Source organism: Salvelinus namaycush, chromosome 2, assembly GCF_016432855.1.
Source record: "Salvelinus namaycush isolate Seneca chromosome 2, SaNama_1.0, whole genome shotgun sequence".
NCBI classification, from domain to species: Eukaryota; Metazoa; Chordata; class Actinopteri; order Salmoniformes; family Salmonidae; genus Salvelinus; species Salvelinus namaycush.
In genome coordinates, this window is record NC_052308.1 from 44,545,935 (window position 1) to 44,567,138 (window position 21,204).

Sequence of the window (21,204 nt, forward strand, 5' to 3'; positions counted from 1 at the left end):
GTCAATAATGCTTAACCTTAGGTCTTCTGAGCTCTCTTTTGTTCGAGGCATGGTTCACATCAAGCAATGCTTCTTGTGAATAGCAAACTCAAAAGTTGTGAGTGTTTTTGTTAGGGCAGGGCAGCTTTAACCAACATCTCCAATCTCGTCTCATTGATTGGACTACAGGTTAGCTGACTCCTGACTCCAATTAGCTTTCAGAGAAGTCATTAGCCTAGGGGTTCACATACTTTTTCCAACCTGCACTGTGAATGTCTCAATTATGTATTCGATATAGACAAGACAAATACAATAATTTGTGTGTTATTAGTTTAAGGAGACCGTGTTTGTCTATTGTTGTGACTTAGAGGGAGATCATATAGAATGTTATGACCAATTTATGCAGAAATCCGGGTAATTCCAAAGGGTTCACATACTTTGTCTTGCCACTGCATATCGAATAGGGTGCCATTTGGGACGCGGACATAGACTAGAAGAAAACATTTTTTTAAATGACACACTTTTCTTTTTTTTTTTACGTAACTTACTCAATGGAACACCGAATGTTATGGGGGAAAAAATATCCGGTGGTTTTCTTTTGATTTTCTATTGTAGTGTCTGAAAGATTCAGTGTGTTGTGTCTCGGTGGGATGCTTGACCAGTTTAGGCCAGTCTACTGACTGGAGCACACTACCTCACAACACCTCGACTCTAGACTCTGCTGTGGCTAATTATTGGTAATAGGGTTGTAACCGGTAACTTGCCAGAAATCCCGGATAGAAGATTCAACATTTCCTGCTTATTCCCTCCTGATTCTGATAATCTTCCAACTGTGATTTCTGGAGGGAAAAAAATGAATTTGGTGAAAGATTTTGCTACCCTAGTTGGTAGGTTTGATGAAAAAAATATATTTCCATTGCATATTAGATAGACATGCGCTCCAGTATGAACGTCTTGATATCTTGTATTTACTGTCAAATTCCAAGATGCAACTAAACGTGTGGATACACACGATAATGAGTTATTATAACGTAGAAGTATGGTGTTTAATACAGTTGGTGTTTAATGGAATTAGGACATGTGGGTTTCATGGAGAGATAGTAGCAGAAATCCCAGAGCCTCGGGATAGGAGGGTTTAGGATGCGTCCAAAATGGCAACCTATTCCTATACGGGCCCTGGTCAAATGTAGTGCACTATGAAGGGAATAGAGTACCATTTCGGACGCAAGCCCTATTCTCCGTGCTGCAGCTAGCCCAGTTTTCAGACCAGGCAGTTTTTCCAACTAATCTTTCAGCCAAAAGCCGACAAGCTCGCTCTCCAGTTGGTTTTCATTGTTTGACTAAATCATGAATGACTTTGTAATTAAATCTTGATTCCATCATGTTCGCTCCTCATGTGAATTCTCTGAAATCAGCCGATCCTTCATGGCTTCACATTATGGTTTAACCACGTCTGATTTTTATCGCCTTATGCTCTAATTTCATTTCCGCCTTTTCTATCTGCTCTCTCCCTCTTTCTTTGCTGCTTTTCTTATTATTTTTCTCTCCAGGGCTATTATCTTCCACTCTTCAATTCAGTTCAATTGAAATGGCTTTAATATCCCCAAACCAACGGTTATTGATGCCATGGCAAAGATAGCATGCGATACAGGTCTTCAAAAAAGGGACATCTCTCTCTCTCTCTCTCTCTCTCTCTCTCTCGCTCTCCCACTCTCTCCCCTCTCCCTGATGAAAAGATCAGCCTGTGACAGCGGAGGATGTTGTTATTGGGACACCTGACTCCCCCGCATAAGACCAGCATGTTATCGTCACATTCACTTAAAACAAAGAATTCAGTGCTGTCTGATGCAGTCTTATCTCTGTCATAGTAGCTCTTGTTCTATCTAATGCAAATGCAACGCATATGCCTAAAACACACATACACACACTGGTACACACGCATGCATGTGCATACCAACAAATACACGCATGCATACACCATACACACCACACACACACACGTACAAATATAAAATGGGGTCCGGAATAGTTTTTTAATTATTAGATATATTTTTTTAAATGTAACCTTTATTTAACTAGGCAAGTCAGTTAAGAGCAAATTCTTATTTACAATGACTGCCTACCCCGGCCAAACCCGGACGACGCTGGGCCAATTGTGCGCCACCCTATGGGACTCTCCATCACGGCCAGATGTGATACAGCCTGGATTCAAACCAGGGACTGTAGTGAGGCCTGTTGCACTGAGATGCAGTGCCTTAGACCTCTGGGCCACTCGGGAGCCCAAATTGACACCCTTGATAAAGATGAGCAAAGAATACTGTATAAAATAAATCATTCAAATACGGAGCTATATTGTATTCTCAAAAATAGCTCAGAGAAAGAGATTTTATTTAAGAAGTAATATTTCTTTCCTAAAAAAGATACGGGTCAATATTATTTAATATTATTATTGTTTTCAATGCCTTTCGATATCTCACCTTGCGAGGATAACAGCAGAGGGCCTTTTTCAAAAATGTTTTATAAGTTGGAGAACACATTGAGAGGGATCTTTCCAGATCCTTGAGATCCTTCGTCTGCATGTATGTAAGCATCAATCTAAGTACACCATTAGTGAGGATCAAATCAAATCAAATTTTATTTGTCACATACACATGGTTAGCAGATGTTAATGCAAGTGTGGCAAAATGCTTGTGCTTCTAGTTCCGACAATGCAGTAATAACCAACGAGTAATCTAACCTAACAATTTCACAACAACTACCTTATACACACAAGTGTAAAGGAATGAAGAATATGTACATAAAAATATATGAATGAGTGATGGTACAGAACGGCATAGGCAAGATGCAGTAGATGGTATCGAGTACAGTATATACATATGAGATGAATAATGTAGGGTATGTAAACATATAAAAGTGGCATTGTTTAAGTGGCTAGTGATACATGTATTACATCAAGATAGCAAGATGCAGTAGATGGTATAGAGTACAGTATATACATATGAGATGAGTAATGTAGGGTATGTAAACATTATATGAAGTGGCATTGAGACAGAAGCTGTTTTTCAGTCTCTCGGTCCCTGCTTTGATGCACCTGTACTGACCTCGCCTTCTGGATGATAGCGGGGTGAACAAGCAGTGGCTCGGGTGGTTGTTGTTCTTGATGATCTTTATGGCCTTCCTGTGACATCGGGTGGTGTAGGTGTCCTGGAGAGCAGGTAGTTTGCCCCCGGTGATGCGTTGTGCAGAACTCACTAACCTCTGGAGAGCCTTACGGTTGTGGGCGGAGCAGTTGCCGTACCAGGCGGTGGTACAGCCCGACAGGATGCTCTCGATTGTGCATCTGTAAAAGTTTGTGAGTGCTTTTGGTGACAAGCCAAATTTCTTCAGCCTCCTGAGGTTGAAGAGGCGCTGCTGCGCCTTCTTCACCACGTTGTCTGTGTGGGTGGACCAATTCAGTTTATCTGTGATGTGTCTGAGCCGTTGAATTGCGACTCTACTTTGTCTCTATACTGACGCTTAGCTTGTTTGATTGCCTTGTGGAGGGAACATGTTTCCGGTCACCTTGCCCTGATTAAAAGCAGTGGTTCGCGCTTTCAGTTTCGCGCGAATGCTGCCATCAATCCACGGTTTCTGGTTTGGGAATGTTTTAATAGTTGCTGTGGGTACGACATCGCCGATGCACTTGCTAATAAACTCGCTCACCGAATCAGCGTATTCGTCAATGTTGTTGTTTGACGCAATACGGAACATATCCCAGTCCACGTGATCGAAGCAATCTTGAAGCGTGGAATCAGATTGGTCGGACCAGCGTTGAACAGACCTGAGCGCGGGAGCTTCCTGTTTTAGTTTCTGTCTATAGGCTGGAAGCAACAAAATGGAGTCGTGGTCAGCTTTTCCGAAGGGAGGGCGGGGGAGGGCCTTATATGCGTCGCGGAAGTTAGAATAACAATGATCCAGGGTTTTACCAGCCCTGGTTGCACAATCGATATGCTGATAGAATTTAGGGAGTCTTGTTTTCAGATTAGCTTTGTTAAAATCCCCAGCTACAATGATTGCAGCCTCAGGATATGTGGTTTCCAGTTTACATAGAGTCAAATGAAGTTTGTTCAGGGCCATCGATGTGTCTGCTTGGGGGGGAATATATACGGCTGTGATTATAATCGAAGAGAATTATCTTGGTAGATAATGCGGTCGACATTTGATTGTATGGAATTCTAAGTCAGGTGAACAGAAGGACTTGAGTTCCTGTATGTTGTTATGATCACACCACGTCTCGTTAATCATAAGGCATACCCCCCGCCCTTCTTCTAACCAGAAAGATGCTTGTTTCTGTCGGCGTGATGTGTGAAGAAACCAGCTGGCTGTACCGACTCCGATAGCGTGTCTCGAGTGAGCCATGTTTCCGTGAAGCAGAGAACGTTACAGTCTCTTATGTCTCTCTGGAATGCTACCCTTGCTCGGATTTCATCTACCTTGTTGTCAAGAGACGGGACATTGGCGAGTAGTATGCTCGGGAGCGGTGCGCGATGTGCAGAGAGCCTGACCAGAAGACCGCTTTGTCTGCCTCTTTTATGGCGTCGTTGTTTTGGGTCGCCGGCTGGGATCCGATCCATTGTCCTGGGTGGTGGGCAAAACACAGGATCCGCTTCGGGAAAGTCGTATTCCTGGTCGTAATGATGGTGAGTTGACGTTGCTCTTATATCCAATAGTTCCTCCCAACTGTATGTAATAAAACCTAAGATTACCTGGGGTACCAATGTAAGAAATAACACGTAAAAAAAAAAAATACTGCATAGTTTCCTAGGAACGCGAAGCGGCCATCTCTGTCGGCGGATCACTCACACAACTAAAGGACAAAACAGAAAAAACGTCTGATGAAACTGCAGTTCCTCACAATAAAATGGCAGCTCTTAAGATTGTTCAATTCAAACCACAGGTTTTCAATGGGTTTCAAGTTCTGAGACTGAGATGGCCGTTGCAAAATGCAGATTTTGTGGCAAATATAACCATTTCTTTGTGGATGCTGATGGGGTTATTGTCTTCCTGGAAGATCCACCTGTGGCAAAGTTTGTCCTGGTACTGGATAAAGTTCATGATGCCGTTGACCTCAACAAGGGCCCCAGCACCAGTGGAGGCAAAATAGCCCCATTACATCAACAATCCACCACCATATTTTACAGTAGGTATGGGGTTATTTTCGTTATTTTCATGCGTTCTCATTTCAATGCCAAAACCCACCACTGGTGTGCGAGGCCACAGAGCTCTATTTTCAGGTCATCTGACCAAAACACCGGTTCCAATCCAAGTGCCGAGACCATCTAGCAAACTCTAGGAGTTTACATTTGTTGGATGACATGAAAATAGAGGTATTTTTGAGAATACAGTATAGTATTTGAATTACTTATTTTTTTAAAGTCATTTTTGCTCCATCTTTATCAAGGGTGTCAATCATTTCGGACCCCAATTTACATGCACATGAGGGCGCACGCGCGCACATGAGGGCGTGCACGCGCACAACATCCATCTTCCCTTTTCAGATGACTAGATGAGCATGGAGGATTGACAATCCTGCAATTGGTTGTTGGCATATCATGGCCATATGTTAGACCCTGTTAATGTCACTCTAAATTGCATGGCTGTCATGACGCTGTTTTTATGCGGCCTCGTCTTCAGCCTCACACCACCAAAAATGTCTGCGTCTCAAATGGCAGCCTATTCCCTATTTAGTGCACTACTTTTAACCAAATTATATTCGGGAATCGGGTGCCATTTGGGAATCATCCAATGAGTTCCATTCCACCAGGATCAGGATGGCACATCATAAATCAACTGTGAGGGGAAGTCAGAGCTGCTGTGTGCTGAACACTAGGACAGTGTCCCAAATGGCACCCCATTCCTTATGTAGCGCACTACTTTTGACCAGAGCACTCCTATTCTTCCTCCTCCTCTTCCTCCTCCTCATCATCAATATAGAGCGACACAGACAATGTAATGTCATTGCACCGTAAGTAGATCTGTGCTGTGCAGTAGGCAGGCAGCCACGCAGACCGACTCAGTCCATGGTAACTGGGTTAGAGGTTAAATCTCATGGTCCTGTGCTTTCTCACGGGCTAGATCAAGCGGAACACTCTGCCTCTCTCTCTCTGTCTCCCTGACAGCCTGTGACAAGCTCACCCAGGGCTCAGCTGAAAAAAATACCAACACCCACGGACCACACTGCTCCCTCGGTTTCTCTGTCTCTCTTACCCTCTCTGTCTATCTATTTATCTTCCTCTCTCTCTCTTTCTTACCCTCTCTGTCTTTATTTATTTCTCTCTCTTACCCTCTCTCTCTCTCTGTACAGTAGCTCTTTGGTCCCCATCTAATTCCGTTCAATTTCACTCTTTCTTCCCCTCTCTGAACCCCACCTCCGCTCATCTCTACTCCTCTCCTCCCATTCTCTCCTCTATTTCTTATTCTCTCCTCCCCTCCTCATGTATCCTCCTATTCTCTCCTCTCTTTCCCATTTCAAGCCGGGGGCATCTCATCTCTATCTCTTGTCCACTCTTATTTGCACACACTCACTCCAATATATGTTCATCTCATATACAGTACAGTACACACTCTCTGTCTCATCCCACACACGCACACGCACACACACACACACACTCTCTCCCATTCAGTCACAGACACATTGCTGCATCTCCAGAGGGCCAGTGAGTAGTGTGGTTGGAGCTGGTCCTGGGTCAGTGCCCAGTGGATGGCCAGTCACAGTCCCAGGATTAATTACCTTACTGTGGGTTATTTACCTTGGCCCTTACCTGGCCCTCCCAACAGGCCTTGGTCCTCGCCACTGGAGGATTCATCACCATCACCCCACCTGCATTATCTTCTCTCTGGAACACTGACTCACTGAATTGCCCATAGGGCTCTGGGCAAAAGTAGTGCACTAGTTAGGGAATAGGGTGCCATTTGGGATGCAGACACTGACTTCCTGACTCACTGACTCTATAAAAACCAACCAACCTGACCAAATGACTCTGTTATAACCTGGACCACCGTCTCTAACCACATTCTACAACCCTTACCACATTCTCTAAACCGGACCGCATTCTCTAAACCGGACCGCATTCTCTAAACCGGACCGCATTCTCTAAACCGGACCGCATTCTCTAAACCGGACCACATTCTCTGTTCCTGAGGTCCTGACCCAAACTCATCAGGCATTGTGAAACATGATGATACACAAACAATATCTTGTATAACTGTTAAACAGGTCTATAACTTTTTTTTAAATATATATTCCCCCCTAACAGTTCCACACAGCCGATCAGAAGCAGGTCCTACCTCGGTGAGGTGCGGGTTGGGGTTGAAGCCACACTGGTTGCACACCGTGGATCGGCACTGGGTGCAGGTGCTGCAGTTTGGCTGGTTGTCCTCCGTGGTGCCCGTCAGGTCGGCCGTCTTACATACGGGGCACAGCTTGCTGCTGGGCATGGGGGCGATCTGGGGCACGGAGTAGGGTGAGGTGGGGGTGACGGCGGGGGACACCGATGGGGACCGTCCTGTCCTGCTACTACCCACGTCCACCTGGAGGTTCTTGCGGGCAACGTGGCTCTGACCCTGCTGCTCCCTCTGGGAGGCCAGGCGGTCCCCCGTCCCAGGCCCAGTCTGGACCCCCGCCTTGGGCCCGGACCCAGGGTCTGTCTGGGGGGGTCTTCCAGAGATGCTGTGGAGGACAGACACACGTTAGACTCTCGCGAGAGGATGTTAGGTTACACCTCAGAAAAACAGGCCTTTTTGGGGTCAAAGATTGAACTGAAACCTCTTAAAGTGTTAAACGGGGAGCAATGATTTTGAATATCACAAGTATCAACATTTAAACACATCTATTTTTTTGGTCATGAATCCTGAATGAAAGGGTCTTGCAAGTTGCCAATTTGCTTTGGCCAATACCAATATGGGCACGAAAAAGGAAAGACTGTGTGAGCTGGAGAAATTGACTGTTTTCTCTTGGTGAGATAAGAGGAGAACAGCGTTTGGTTCCTTCAAAGAGCGGTGAATGTTTTTTTCCCTTTCTGCTTCACTGCTTCCTCTTCCTCGCCCACAGTTTTCAGCCTTCTGACCCCCTGGCAGTGGAAAAGACAGGCTGGGTCTCACATGGCACCCTATTCCCTATATAGTGCACTACTTTTGACCAGAGCCCAGGTCATAAATAGTGCACTAAATAGGGAATAGAGTGCCATTTGAGGCACAGCCTCAGTTTCCCCTACAGTATAGTAGCTCTGGAGATGGAAGGAAGAAGTAGGCAACTGAACAAACACTCGCCCTCTCCATCACACACACACATACACACACACACCTCGCCAACCCCGCAGTCCGAGTACTGAATCAAGCATGCATACATGTAATTCAAGTAGTGGTTTGTGTTGAGTCTATATGGAATAAATGTGCTGGTGTCTGCAGCCTATGAGAGGTTTAGATAGTATTGAGTCTTGGGTATGGTAGTGAATTGCATTCACCTATGTTCCTTAAAATGCCTTTCCGGTGAATTGTCTCTGTGGACTTAACGCCATGTCTCTCTCTTGATGGAGAGGGGAATGAAAAGACAAGACGAGAAGTTGGTTTAACCAGACGTTAGCAGCACTAACAACTTCCCCTCTTGTCTCTTTTTCTCTTTCCCAATCTGCCCTCTCTGCCCCGCAGACACCCGCCCATGGATTGGCTACAGCAATTCAAATAGAAATCCTAGCTTTTCCGCTTCCCTGTGAGAACAACAACGCTACGCAGGCCTTTGTTTTGATGCTCGCGTCTTCTTCAAAGTCCAGGAGTCTCCATCAGTAGTCAGGACTCTGTTCGGCAGCACACCACTTCCAGGGCGGGAGAAGGAGATGGAAATGAGGGAAGAGGAGAATGAAAATAGAACTGTTTGTGACAGTGAGTCACTGAAGACGGGCTGAGCAGAGCAGCCGGTTGTGAAGCAACTCAAATCACCTGTCTCTCTCTCTAGGAATCGTTCTGTTCTCCGAAGACCTGCTCACAGAAACACTAGCACTATAAAGGCTCGACAAGAAGTCTCCTCGACAATGTCTTCCTGGCAGTGTTCCGTATCCACAATAGAATCCGTAATAATGAGCCGAATGAAAATGAGCTGAGCGAAAATGAGCTGAGCTAGGCTCCCGGTTACATCAAATATACATCTACGAGATGTCAAATGTCTTATTAGAAGAGCGTCAAGCCTGTTGTTCTACATTGGCAAAGTGAGGGAGACCTCAGTCGTAATCCCAATTGGACCCTACCGTTGCATCTTTCCAACGACAGAAAATAAATACACACATTCTGCTATTGAGTGACCAGCATGGTTGTAATACTGACCATCAGCTATCACCGTTCAACTCGCGGAAACCGATGCATTTCTCCATTCCATCGTTTACAATTTTATTACTAACAAACTGCAACTAGTTTGGAAAGGGGTCAAATAAAGCAGTATTAAAAAATATGTTTGGTGGCAACTAATATGTTTTATTTGGGTTAAAAAACCTATTGTTATGCTAATAAAGGCTTGTAGAGTGGAATCCCTTGTGGTCCTGACAAAGCCCAAACCTCAGGCGTTAAACAAACAAAGCCCAAACCTCAGGCGTTAGACAAAACATCACAAACACACACACACACACCAGGCATTAAAACATAACGGCAGGGAGCCACGAGTGGGATAGCAGCGCTCTATGGGATAGATCTCCCCATCCACCTCTTCAAAACATCCACCAGTGAACAGCACTCTGTTGAAAGCAAAGCACCTTGGGATTTTTGCATCTGTTGTTATTAAGCAATGAGAGGAAAGGCAGGTGGTTTGCTTTATCCCAGAGTGAAAAGTATAAACGCTTGGTGCAACTCTCTCCGATAAGCGTCGCTCTGAGTCTGATGCCAGTGGAAGTGAGTAGGAAGCAGAGCCTTTTGTTGGTGTGCGGTGAGAGTGAGAGAGCTCGGCCTAGAACCACCGTGCCAAATACCAATGCTTACCTACACAGCTCGACAACGCATCTGCAGTAGGCCCACCGATGTACAGTGTGTGCAGCAATTACCTTCAGTGAAGGCTACTATAGAACACACTATTCTGAGTACAGACAGATATCTATGTTCTCAGTCATTACAAATGAATCCACTGTGTGCAGTGTATCCTCTCAGTACGGAGGCCTCTACCCTCGCTGCACATTTTCAACACGGATAATAATAGAATCATATAGGCCATTTAGCAGAAACTTCTATTCAAAGCACTTTACAATCATGCGTGCATACATTTTTTTTGTATGAGTGACCCCAGCGGGAATCGAACCCACAGTCCAGGCGACGCAAGCGCCACGCTCTACCAACTGAGCCACGGAGAAAATGGACCAAGACACAATTCCGGTACAGACAGATATTCAGACACTGTCGGAGGTACAACCCCAGCTGCTGTACTCAGCACACAGAGCTCCTCCGTGAAGAGACAGACGGAGCTGACCTCCTCAGCACCAACACAGGGCTGTGCTCACTAATGGCGCTTCATGTGGGACCTTTTAGCAGTGAATTATTCCAATCTATACGGAATATATATTGAAATAAATGGACAGGCAATTACCATTTCCTTTATGAACATGGTCAGTGGCAGGGAACTCAATATTTCAGCAGCAGGAGATGGTGCTGGGGTGTCTCTCAAATGTTACCCTATTCCCCTTTATAGTGCACTCCTTTTGACTCGTAGGTGCTGAAAGTAGTGGAACTATATGGGGAATAGTGTGCCGGTTGAGATGCAGACCGGGTATCTCTGACACCCTCCCATCTTTCTCCTGGTAGAGTTAATAGTCTGGTGAAAATCTCACACCCCAGAGAGTTTCTTAGTTTGTTCATAGATTTACATCATCCCCTCTGTCTTCTACTGGAAGGGAAATGTCTAGCCAGCTGAGAGTGAGAATTAGATTGTCTCTCTCTGTCTGTCTGTCTGTCTGTCTGTCTGTCTGTCTGTCTGTCTGTCTGTCTGTCTGTCTGTCTGTCTGTCTGTCTGTCTGTCTGTCTGTCTGTCTGTCTGTCTGTCTGTCTGTCTGTCTGTCTGTCTGTCTGTCTGTCTGTCTGTCTTTCTGTGTGTGTGTGTGTGTGTGTGTGCATTTGTTTAACAAAGACACTCAAAGACACTGCTTGACATTCCTACTCAAATGTTGTGTGTGTGCACGAAAAAGAGGGATAAGTAGGAACGTAAGAGTGAAGGTCTCGATGTGAACGTAATACGTGTGTACAACATGTTCAGTATTGTGAATGCTCTCCGTTCCAAATATCCGTGTACTGTATGTTTGTGAGATTCCATGGCAGTAAACTGGGAGTACATACATAGGCATTTATGATACAACCACCACCTATCATCACTATCAGCATGATCAAGTCAACCACTGATGCTCTTTTTACTGTGGAAACAACATCACGGATCATTCAGAGACGAGGTGAAACGTCACAAAGGATAAATAACGGTAGGGAAGAGCTTGTGTGTTTATCACAAATGGCCCCCTGTTCCCTTTATTGGGCCCTGGTCAAAAGTAGTGCACTACATAGGGAATTAGGGCACCATTTGGGATGCAAAGGATACAATTGCTGATTAGCAACAGCTACTCCCATGGGCCTTGTGGAGGGGTATCTGAGTAAGCCTAGAGACACGTGGTTGTCTGGCAGCTACAGCTTGGAGTGCTTGGGTTCATATCATAGACCTCTGTTTTTTCTCTAGGCCATTTCTACGACTACTGCTTAACATGACCAGATGTTCAGCTAAATGAAAAATACATTCTGCATAGTGCAATCTATGCTCCCATGTGCTTCATTGGCATTTTCCACCCTCATCACGTCTGATGAAGACCTAGGTGTGAAAACGTTGCCAATCAACTTCAGTGGCTCAGTCACCACACACACACACATGGCTTGCATCCCAAATGGCACCCTATTCCCTATATTCTCTATGGGCCCTGGTCAAAAGTAGTGCACTATATAGGGAATAGGGGGCTATATGGGACGTGGATTTAGGTCTCACCTCTGTTAGGCAGTTTGTCGGGAATGTGAGACGAAGATAGCAATGAGCCTTTAAAACCACCTACTGGGCTTTTTTAATGAAACATGGTAATGGGTTTCTATCTCTCTCGCCCTCTCTCCCTACCTCTCTCCTTTCCTCTCTCTCCAGAGAGACGGCTACACACATATATGTTGCAGTCTCGCACCGATTGATTTGCCATGGGCTATTGGCTGAGATATCACCATAAAACATAGCCACGGGAAAATGCAGAGCGAACAGCACCAACCGTTAACCCATCTGTGGTTGTCACAGGCTGGGTGATTTGTGATGTACATGTAGCACCACCCAGAGAGACAGAAATTCACTGATATGCGAGGAGGAATCTGAATTGACGTTCACAGAATTCACCTACTACACATGCAAAAATAGGCATACATACCGCCTGGACTAGCCTCCTGTGATCCAAAGGGTGTACTTCACTGAAAGGAGGGGCCCATAGGATTTTTGAGGGGGATACCCCGGAGCCCCCCCCCCCCCCCCCCAGATGGCATTTGAGCATGTTATAAGTCATGGCAAAAATGTTATAATTACAGGAGATTTGCAGTAAAACGGCAACATTTTCTTGTAGCCTCATGGCAAGATGTGTAGAATACCAGGACATTTGCTTTAAAATGCAGAATTTTCTCAGCCTCATCGCAAAATCTGTAGAATAGCATGAGATTAGCTATAAAACTGAAAATGTTTCACTCTGCCCCATGGCAATATGTGGAGAATTGCAGGAAATTAGCTTTCAAACAGCAAAATTTTCGCTCAGCCTCATGGCAAAGCATGTAGAATAGCATGACATTAGCTATAAAACTGCACATTTTTCTCTTTGCCCCATAGCAAAATGTGTAGAGTTGTAGAAAGTTAGCTGTTTGTTTCCCCCAAAATCACATATATAAATTATATACATTTACACACTACTGCGACTAAAAGTATGTGGACACCGAACATCTCACTTCAAAATCATGGGCATTAATATGGAGTTGGTCCCTGTTGCTGCTATAACAGCCTCCACTCTTCTGGGAAGGCTTTGCACTAGATGTTGGAACATTGTTGCGGGGACTTGCTTCCATTCAGCTACAAGAGCATTAGTGAGGTCGGGCACTGATGTTGGGTGATTAGGCCTGGCTCGCAGTCTGTGTTTTAATTCATCCCAAAGGTGTTTGATGGGGTTGAGTTTAGAGCTCTGTGCAGGCCAGTCAAGTTCTTCCACACCGATCTGTACAAACCCTTTCTGTATGAACCTCGGTTCGTACACGGGGGCATTGTCATGCTGAAACAGGAAAGGGCCTTCCCCAAACTGTCGCCACAAAGCTGGAAGCACAGAATCGTCTAAAATGTCATGTTATGCTGTAGTGTTAAGATTTCCCTTAACTGGAACTAAGGGGCCTAACCCAAACCATGAAAAACAGCCCCAGACCATTATTCCTCCTCCACCAAACTTTACAGGTGGCACTATGCATTGGGGCAGGTAGCGTTCTCCTGGCATCTGTCCAACCCAGATTTGTCCGTCGGACTGCCAGATAGTGAAGCGTGATTCATCACTCCAGAGAACGTGTTTCCACTGCTCCAGAGTCCAAAGGCGGGTTTCAATGCTCGGACATTGAAACCCATTTCATTAATCTCCCGATGAACAGTTCTTGTGCTGAGGTTGCTTCCAGAGGCAGTTTGGTAGTGAGTGTTGCAACTGACAGATGATTTTTACGTGCTACGCGCTTCAGCACTCGGCGGTCCCGTTCTGTGACCTTGTGTGGGCTACCACTTCGCTGCTGAGCCGTTGTTGCTCCGAGACATTCCACTTCAAAAGAAAGACAATTTTAAGAACTGGAAAGGTGGCATCCTACAACGGTGCTACATTGAAAGTCACTGAGCTCTTCAATAAGGCCATTCTATTGCCAATGTTTGTCTATGGAGATTGCATGGATATGTGCTTTATTTAATAAACCTGTCAGCAATGGGTGTGCTGAAATAGCCAAATCCACTAATTTGAAGGGGTGTCCACACACACACACATACTGTACATACATGTATACACACACATATATATATACAGTATATATATATATATATATATATATATATATATATACACACCTTTATATAGAATATATATATATATATATACACACACATATACACACAGTACCAGTCAAAAGTTTGGACATGCCTACTCATTCAAGGGTTTTTCTTTATTTTTCCTATTTTCTACATTGTAGAATAATAGTGAAGACATCACAACTATGAAATAACACATATGGAATCATGTAGTAACCAAAATGGTGTAAAACAAATCAAAATATATTTTGTATTTGAGATTCTTCAAAGTAGCCACTTTTTGCCTTGATGACAGCTTTGCAAACTCTTGGCATTCTCTCAACCAGCTTCATGGGGCATTCACCTGGAATGCATTTCAATTAACAGGTATGCCTTGTTAAAAGTTAATTTGTGGAATTTCTTTCCTTCTTAATGCGTTTGAGCCAATCAGTTGTGTTGTGACAAGGTAGAGGTGATATACAGAAGATAGCCCTATTTGGTAAAAGACCAAGTGTTTTCTTCAAGTGCAGTCGCAAAAACCATCAAGCGCTATGATGAAACTGGCTCACATGAGGACCGCCACAGGAAAGAAAGACCCAGAGTTACCTCTGCTGCAGAGGATTTTTTCATTAGAGTTAACTGCACCTCAGATTGCAGCCCAAACAAATGCTTCACAGAGTTGAAATAACAGATACATCTCAACATCAACTGTTCAGAGGAGACTGCGTGAATCAGGCCTTCATTGTCAAACTACTGCAAAGAAACCATTACTAAAGGACGCCAATAATAAGAAGAGACTTGCTTGGGCCAAGAAACACAAGCAATGGACATTAGACCAGTGGAAATCTGTCATTTGGTCTAATGAGTCCAAATGTGCGATGATTGGTTCCAACCGCCGTGTCTTAGGTGAACGGATGATCTCCGCATGTGTAGTTCCAACCGTGAAGCATGGAGGAGGAGGTGTTATGGTGTGGGGGTGCTTTGCTGATGACACTGTCTGGGATTTATTTAGAACTCAAGGCACACATAACCAGCATGGCTACCACAGCATTCTGCAGGGATACACCATCCCATCTGGTGTGCGCTTAGTGGGACTATCATTTGTTTTTCAACAGGACAATGACCCAACACACCTCCAGGCTGTGTAAGGGCTATTTGACAAAGAAGCAGAGGGATGGAGTGCTGCATCAGATGAACAGGCCTCCACAATCACCCGACCTCAACCCAATTGAGATGGTTTGGGATGAGTTGGACCGCAGAGTGAAGAAAACGCAGCCAACAAGTGCTCAGCATATGTGGGAACTCCTTCAAAACTGTTGGAAAAGCATTCCAGGTGAAGATAGTTGAGAGAATTCCAAGCGAGTGCAAAGCTGTCATCAAGGCAAAGGGTGGCTACTTTGAAGAATCTAAAATATATTTGGATTTGTATAACACTTTTTAAGTTACTACATGATTCCATGTGTTATTTCATTGTTTTGATGTCTTCACTATTATTCTACAATGTAGAAAATAGTACAAATAAAATAAAACACTTCAATGAGTAGGTGTGTCCAAACTTTTGACTGGTACTGTATATACAGTGCATTCGGAAAGTATTCAGACCCCTTGACTTTTTCCACATTTGGTTACGTTACAGCCTTGTTCTAAAATATATAAAATAACTAAAAAATCCTAATTTATCTACACACAATGCTCCGTAATGAAAATAAACAAACTAAAATATCACATTTACATAAGTATTCAGACCTTTATTATTATTTATTCAGTACTTTGTTGAAGCACCTTTGGCAGAGATTAGTCTCTGCCTCAAGTCTTCTTGGGTATGACACTACAAGCTTGGCACACCTGTATTTGGAGAGTTTCTCTCATTCCTCTCTGCAGATCCTCTCAAGCTCTGTCACGTTTGATGGGAAGCTTCGCTGAACAACAATTTTCAGGTCTCTCCGGAGATCTTCGATCGGGTTCAGGTCCGGGCTCTGGCTGGGCCACTCAAGGACATTCAGAGACTTGTCCCGAAGCCACTCCTGCGTTGTCTTGGCTGTGTGCTTAGGGTCGTTGTACTGTTGGAAGGTGAACCTTCAACCCAGTCTGAGGTCCTGAGTGCTCTGGAGCATATTTTCACCAAGGATCTCTCTGCACTTTGCTCTGTTCATCTTCTCCTCAATTCTAACTAGTCTCCCAGTCCCTGCCACTGAAAAACATCCCCACAGCATGATGCTGCCACCACCATGCTTCGCCGTAGGTATGGTTCCAGGTTTCCTCCATATGTGACACTTGGCATTCAGGCCAAAGAGTTCAATCTTGGTTTCATCAGACCAGAGAATCTTGTTTCTCATGTGCCTTTAGGCACCTAAAAAAAGTGGGCTGTCATGTGCCTTTTACTGAGGAGTGGCTTCCGCCTGCCCACTCTACCATAAAGGCCTGATTGGTGGAGTGCTGCAGAGATGATTGTCCTTCTGGAAGGTCCTCCCATCTCCACAGAGGAACTCTGGAGCTCTGTCAGAGTGACCATCGGGTTCTTGGTCACCTCACTGACCAAGGCCCTTTTCCCCCGATTGCTCAGTTTGTGATATCAGTTTTTTGTGATATCAGATTTTTTTTGCAAAAAAACAATAATGTTTTCACTTTGTCATTGGGGTATTGTGTGTAGATTGATGAGGATTGTTTATTTATTTTTATACATTTTAAAATAAAGCTGTAATGTAACAAAATGTTGAAAAAGTGAAGGGGTCTGAATACTTTCTGAATGCACTGTATATAAAGTATATTATTTGGGGGGGGGGCTTTCACTACCCTATGTGTTCTGTCTCAGACAAGGCTTACATACAGGCAAAATAAGCCTATATACTGTACATACTACATGCAAAATACAGGCAGCGCTATCTGCTGATGGTATTCTGGTCTTCAGCTTGTGTTATCCAGTCACAATGATGTTAGAGACCATCAGTCTGACAGTTATCTACACACACACACACACACACACAGACAGGTCTTCAGCTGAGCATCCTGTGTGTGTGTGTGTGTGTGTGTGTGTGTGTGTGTGTGTGTGTGTGTGTGTGTGTGTGTGTGTGTGTGTGTGTGTGTGTGTGTTACAAATGAATAATGAGTAGCAAATTAATATTAATAATAAACACACAGTAGGCTAGGCTACATTATACAATTGACAAAAGACAATATGGGGAGGGAAAGCGACTTTTCTTCTTCACGTGAGGCATATGATTCACTAGATTCGGCGTTGATGTAACATTAATCATGAACGTAGCATGCAAACTTGACTTTGCACTCATACGTGGGAAAATATTTACGTTTTATTTACGACATGGTGCTCCAACAGCGCAACCGACCATGTAAAAGGTGTGGCGATAGAAATGATTCAAGAGTTATGGGAACACGTTGACTCAATATGCTTTCATCCCATCACCCCGTCTCTAAAGTACAGTATGTTACTAATCTATCGTTTTTTCTTTTTCTATTGGAATATTCTCTACTGAAGAAGTGATGATTGTATTTTCTACTAAGGTTCTAACGGTCGCCTTTTAGACTGCTATTTAGCAGGTGTTGTAGTCAATTGACGAGAAAAAACGGTTGCTCTTTCTCTGAATCTACGTCACGTGAAAAGACCACTACAGTCACTGCAGCTGCTTTTCCTCACACGTCACGCCCATCGTGGAATCAAAGTGTAAAAAACAATGGAATCCCTTATCTACTAAAAGGGATATATTTTAGAGATCACCAAAAGAGAATGTAAAAAAGTATGAAGGTGGTGTTTCGCTTCATCGTAAAGAGATGGCCCCTCTAGTATAGCTACAACCTGATAGCCCAATCTCACGCACACTGTGCAAGAGCGGGCGTGGAATCTTCATCAATGAAAATGTTCAATTTGGTGGCTACAATATGCTTACGCACGCTATAATTATACAGTATAGAGCTGTGACCATTCATGATTTAAAATGTCTACCTTCTCTTTATAGCTTATACAGTAGCCGACTGCCTTACTTTAGCTTACCCGCCTGTTAACGTGAGATTTTAGCCATTTATGCATGACTGTTGCATCACATTTGTACAAGTAACCTATTCAACAAATGGCTACATTGCAAAACTAGGAATAACCTAGCCTATATGGACAATATGTGTTGACAACGATATTGTAAATAAATAATTAAAAACACCAGCTGTAGCCTATTTTCTCCACACTCTGACAAACGGCCACTATAGTCTATAGCTGATCGTCCACTAAAGGCTACGCTACATGACATGCATCACGATAAATAAATATCCTGGAAACAGAAACATTGTTGTTTTATTGTCACGGTTCTGCAGAGAACTGTCCCAGATAGTACCTGTTAATCCCCGGGCCGGGTCCGGCCCCCGTCCCTCCCGTTGGCGCACCATTGCTGGGCTTGATGAGCTGTCCAGAGCCTGCTGGTGCTGAAATGGAAGTCGGAGCCCCCGGGGAAGGAACAGTAGAGCCGGGCTGTCCCGGCTGGCCCTCTCCCTCGATGCTGCCTTCGTTCCCCATCGTCTCGGAAGATGATTCGGAGGAGAGAAACGAAGTTGTAGAGGGTTCTACAGTTAGAATAAAAAACTCTGAGGAAACTCAACGCTGCTCCCCTTCCGCCATCATCACCTATAATTCTGTTTCCTGCACGGAGCACGAGCACTGACGGAAAGACAGAGGACGCGCGCTGACGCAAAAGGGAGTGAGCGCGTACGGGCGCGTGCCCTTAAGTCCTCGTTTGTGTCGCCTGCCAAGACACTTGAACCGCATGAAAAACATGACATTTTCCAATATACACTGCTCAAAAAAATAAAGGGAACACTTAAACAACACAATGTAACTCCAAGTCAATCCCACTTCTGTGAAATCAAACTGTCCACTTAGGAAGCAACACTGATTGACAATAAATTTCACATGCTGTTGTGCAAATGGAATAGACAAAAGGTGGAAATTATAGGCAATTAGCAAGACACCCCCAATAAAGGAGTGATTCTGCAGGTGGTGACCACAGACCACTTCTCAGTTCCTATGCTTCCTGGCTGATGTTTTGGTCACTTTTGAATGCTGGCGGTGCTCTCACTCTAGTGGTAGCATGAGACGGAGTCTACAACCCACACAAGTGGCTCAGGTAGTGCAGCTCATCCAGGATGGCACATCAATGCGAGCTGTGGCAAGAAGGTTTGCTGTGTCTGTCAGCGTAGTGTCCAGAGCATGGAGGCGCTACCAGGAGACAGGCCAGTACATCAGGAGACGTGGAGGAGGTCGTAGGAGGGCAACAACCCAGCAGCAGGACCGCTACCTCTGCCTTTGAGCAGGAGGAGCACTGCCAGAGCCCTGCAAAATGACCTCCAGCAGGCCACAAATGTGCATGTGTCAGCATATGGTCTCACAAGGGCTCTGAGGATCTCATCTCGGTACCTAATGGCAGTCAGGCTACCTCTGGCGAGCACATGGAGGGCTGTGCGGCCCCACAAAGAAATGCCACCCCACACCATGACTGACCCACCGCCAAACCGGTCATGCTGGAGGATGTTGCAGGCAGCAGAACGTTCTCCAAGGCGTCTCCAGACTCTGTCACGTCTGTCACATGTGCTCATGTGCTCAGTGTGAACCTGCTTTCATCTGTGAAGAGCACAGGGCGCCAGTGGCGAATTTGCCAATATTGGTGTTCTCTGGCAAATGCCAAACGTCCTGCACGGTGTTGGACTGTAAGCACAACCCCCACCTGTGGACGTCGGGCCCTCATACCACCCTCATGGAGTCTGTTTCTGACCGTTTGAGCAGACACATGCACATTTGTGGCCTGCTGGAGGTCATTTTGCAGGGCTCTGGCAGTGCTCTTCCTGCTCAAAGGCGGAGGTAGCGGTCCTGCTGCTGGGTTGTTGCCCTCCTACGACCTCCTCCACGTCTCCTGATGTACTGGCCTGTCTCCTGGTAGCGCCTCCATGCTCTGGACACTACGCTGACAGACACAGCAAACCTTCTTGCCACAGCTCGCATTGATGTGCCATCCTGGATGAGCTGCACTACCTGAGCCACTTGTGTGGGTTGTAGACTCCGTCTCATGCTACCACTAGAGTGAGAGCACCGCCAGCATTCAAAAGTGACCAAAACATCAGCCAGGAAGCATAGGAACTGAGAAGTGGTCTGTGGTCACCACCTGCAGAATCACTCCTTTATTGGGGGTGTCTTGCTAATTGCCTATAATTTCCACCTTTTGTCTATTCCATTTGCACAACAGCATGTGAAATTTATTGTCAATCAGTGTTGCTTCCTAAGTGGACAGTTTGATTTCACAGAAGTGGGATTGACTTGGAGTTACATTGTGTTGTTTAAGTGTTCCCTTTATTTTTTTGAGCAGTGTAGAAGCAATTTAAACATGAAACTGTCATTCATCTCCATTTCCCACTGCATGTTACGTAGGCGTAGTGTTTGTTAATAGGCCTACTATGCTCCATGGAGAGGCGTGTCTCTCTAACAGTGGACCAATTAGAGTGGTGCTCTCCAGGTTGTACAACCTGTTATGCTCTAAAGCGCTGAGATGGATTGAAAATAATGACCACTAAATAGAATAAACCAAATCTTCTATGAAGCCTGCACGTTCTCTTCCTCGTTAAAAGGCTACAGTCTCAAAGGGCACTAGACAGATTATGCATCCAAAATGGCACCCTATTCCCTATTTAGTGCACTGCTTTTGACCAGGGCCCATAGGGCTCTAATCAAAAGTAGTAAACTATATAGAGAATAGGGTGCTATTTGGGTGTTAGCCAGCCGCCCTGTCCCTTCCAGTACCCCTGTCTGTCCTTTCTGGCCGCTGTTTCTGTGACTATTGATCAGTTAACTGTTGATCAGTTCCAGGCGCTGTGCTCAGCTCTGCAGGACCCAGCAGATGTCATTTCCTCCGCAGCTAAGGCTACTCCATCATTGATAATGCTATCTACAATCTCTCCCCTCAGCACCACTCTCATTCATTCACACTCCTGCGAAAAACCCGGTTGTCACTAGCTTCTATAGCCACAAAGTCATAAACCCTGCCTATTTAAAAAAAAAAATGTATCTTCTTAAAGTTGGATTTGAAACTTAACCTTAACCACACTGCTAACCCTAACCTTAAATTAAAATGAATGATAAAGGTGGTAAA

General features: G+C 44.8%; 1 protein-coding gene across 1 annotated transcript in view; it reads right to left on the minus strand.

The window, feature by feature from the left end:
* The window catches only part of bsnb (bassoon (presynaptic cytomatrix protein) b), a 116,902-nt gene extending 98,318 nt beyond the window's left edge, over nucleotides 1–18,584 (minus strand). The window contains exons 1-2 of the mRNA XM_038965688.1: nucleotides 18,406–18,584; nucleotides 7,306–7,687 (exon numbers count right to left, since the gene is read on the minus strand). Coding sequence (XP_038821616.1) covers nucleotides 7,306–7,687; nucleotides 18,406–18,584 — 561 coding nt within the window. The remainder of the gene's footprint in view (nucleotides 1–7,305; nucleotides 7,688–18,405) is intronic.
* Nucleotides 18,585–21,204: the final 2,620 nt, after the last annotated feature.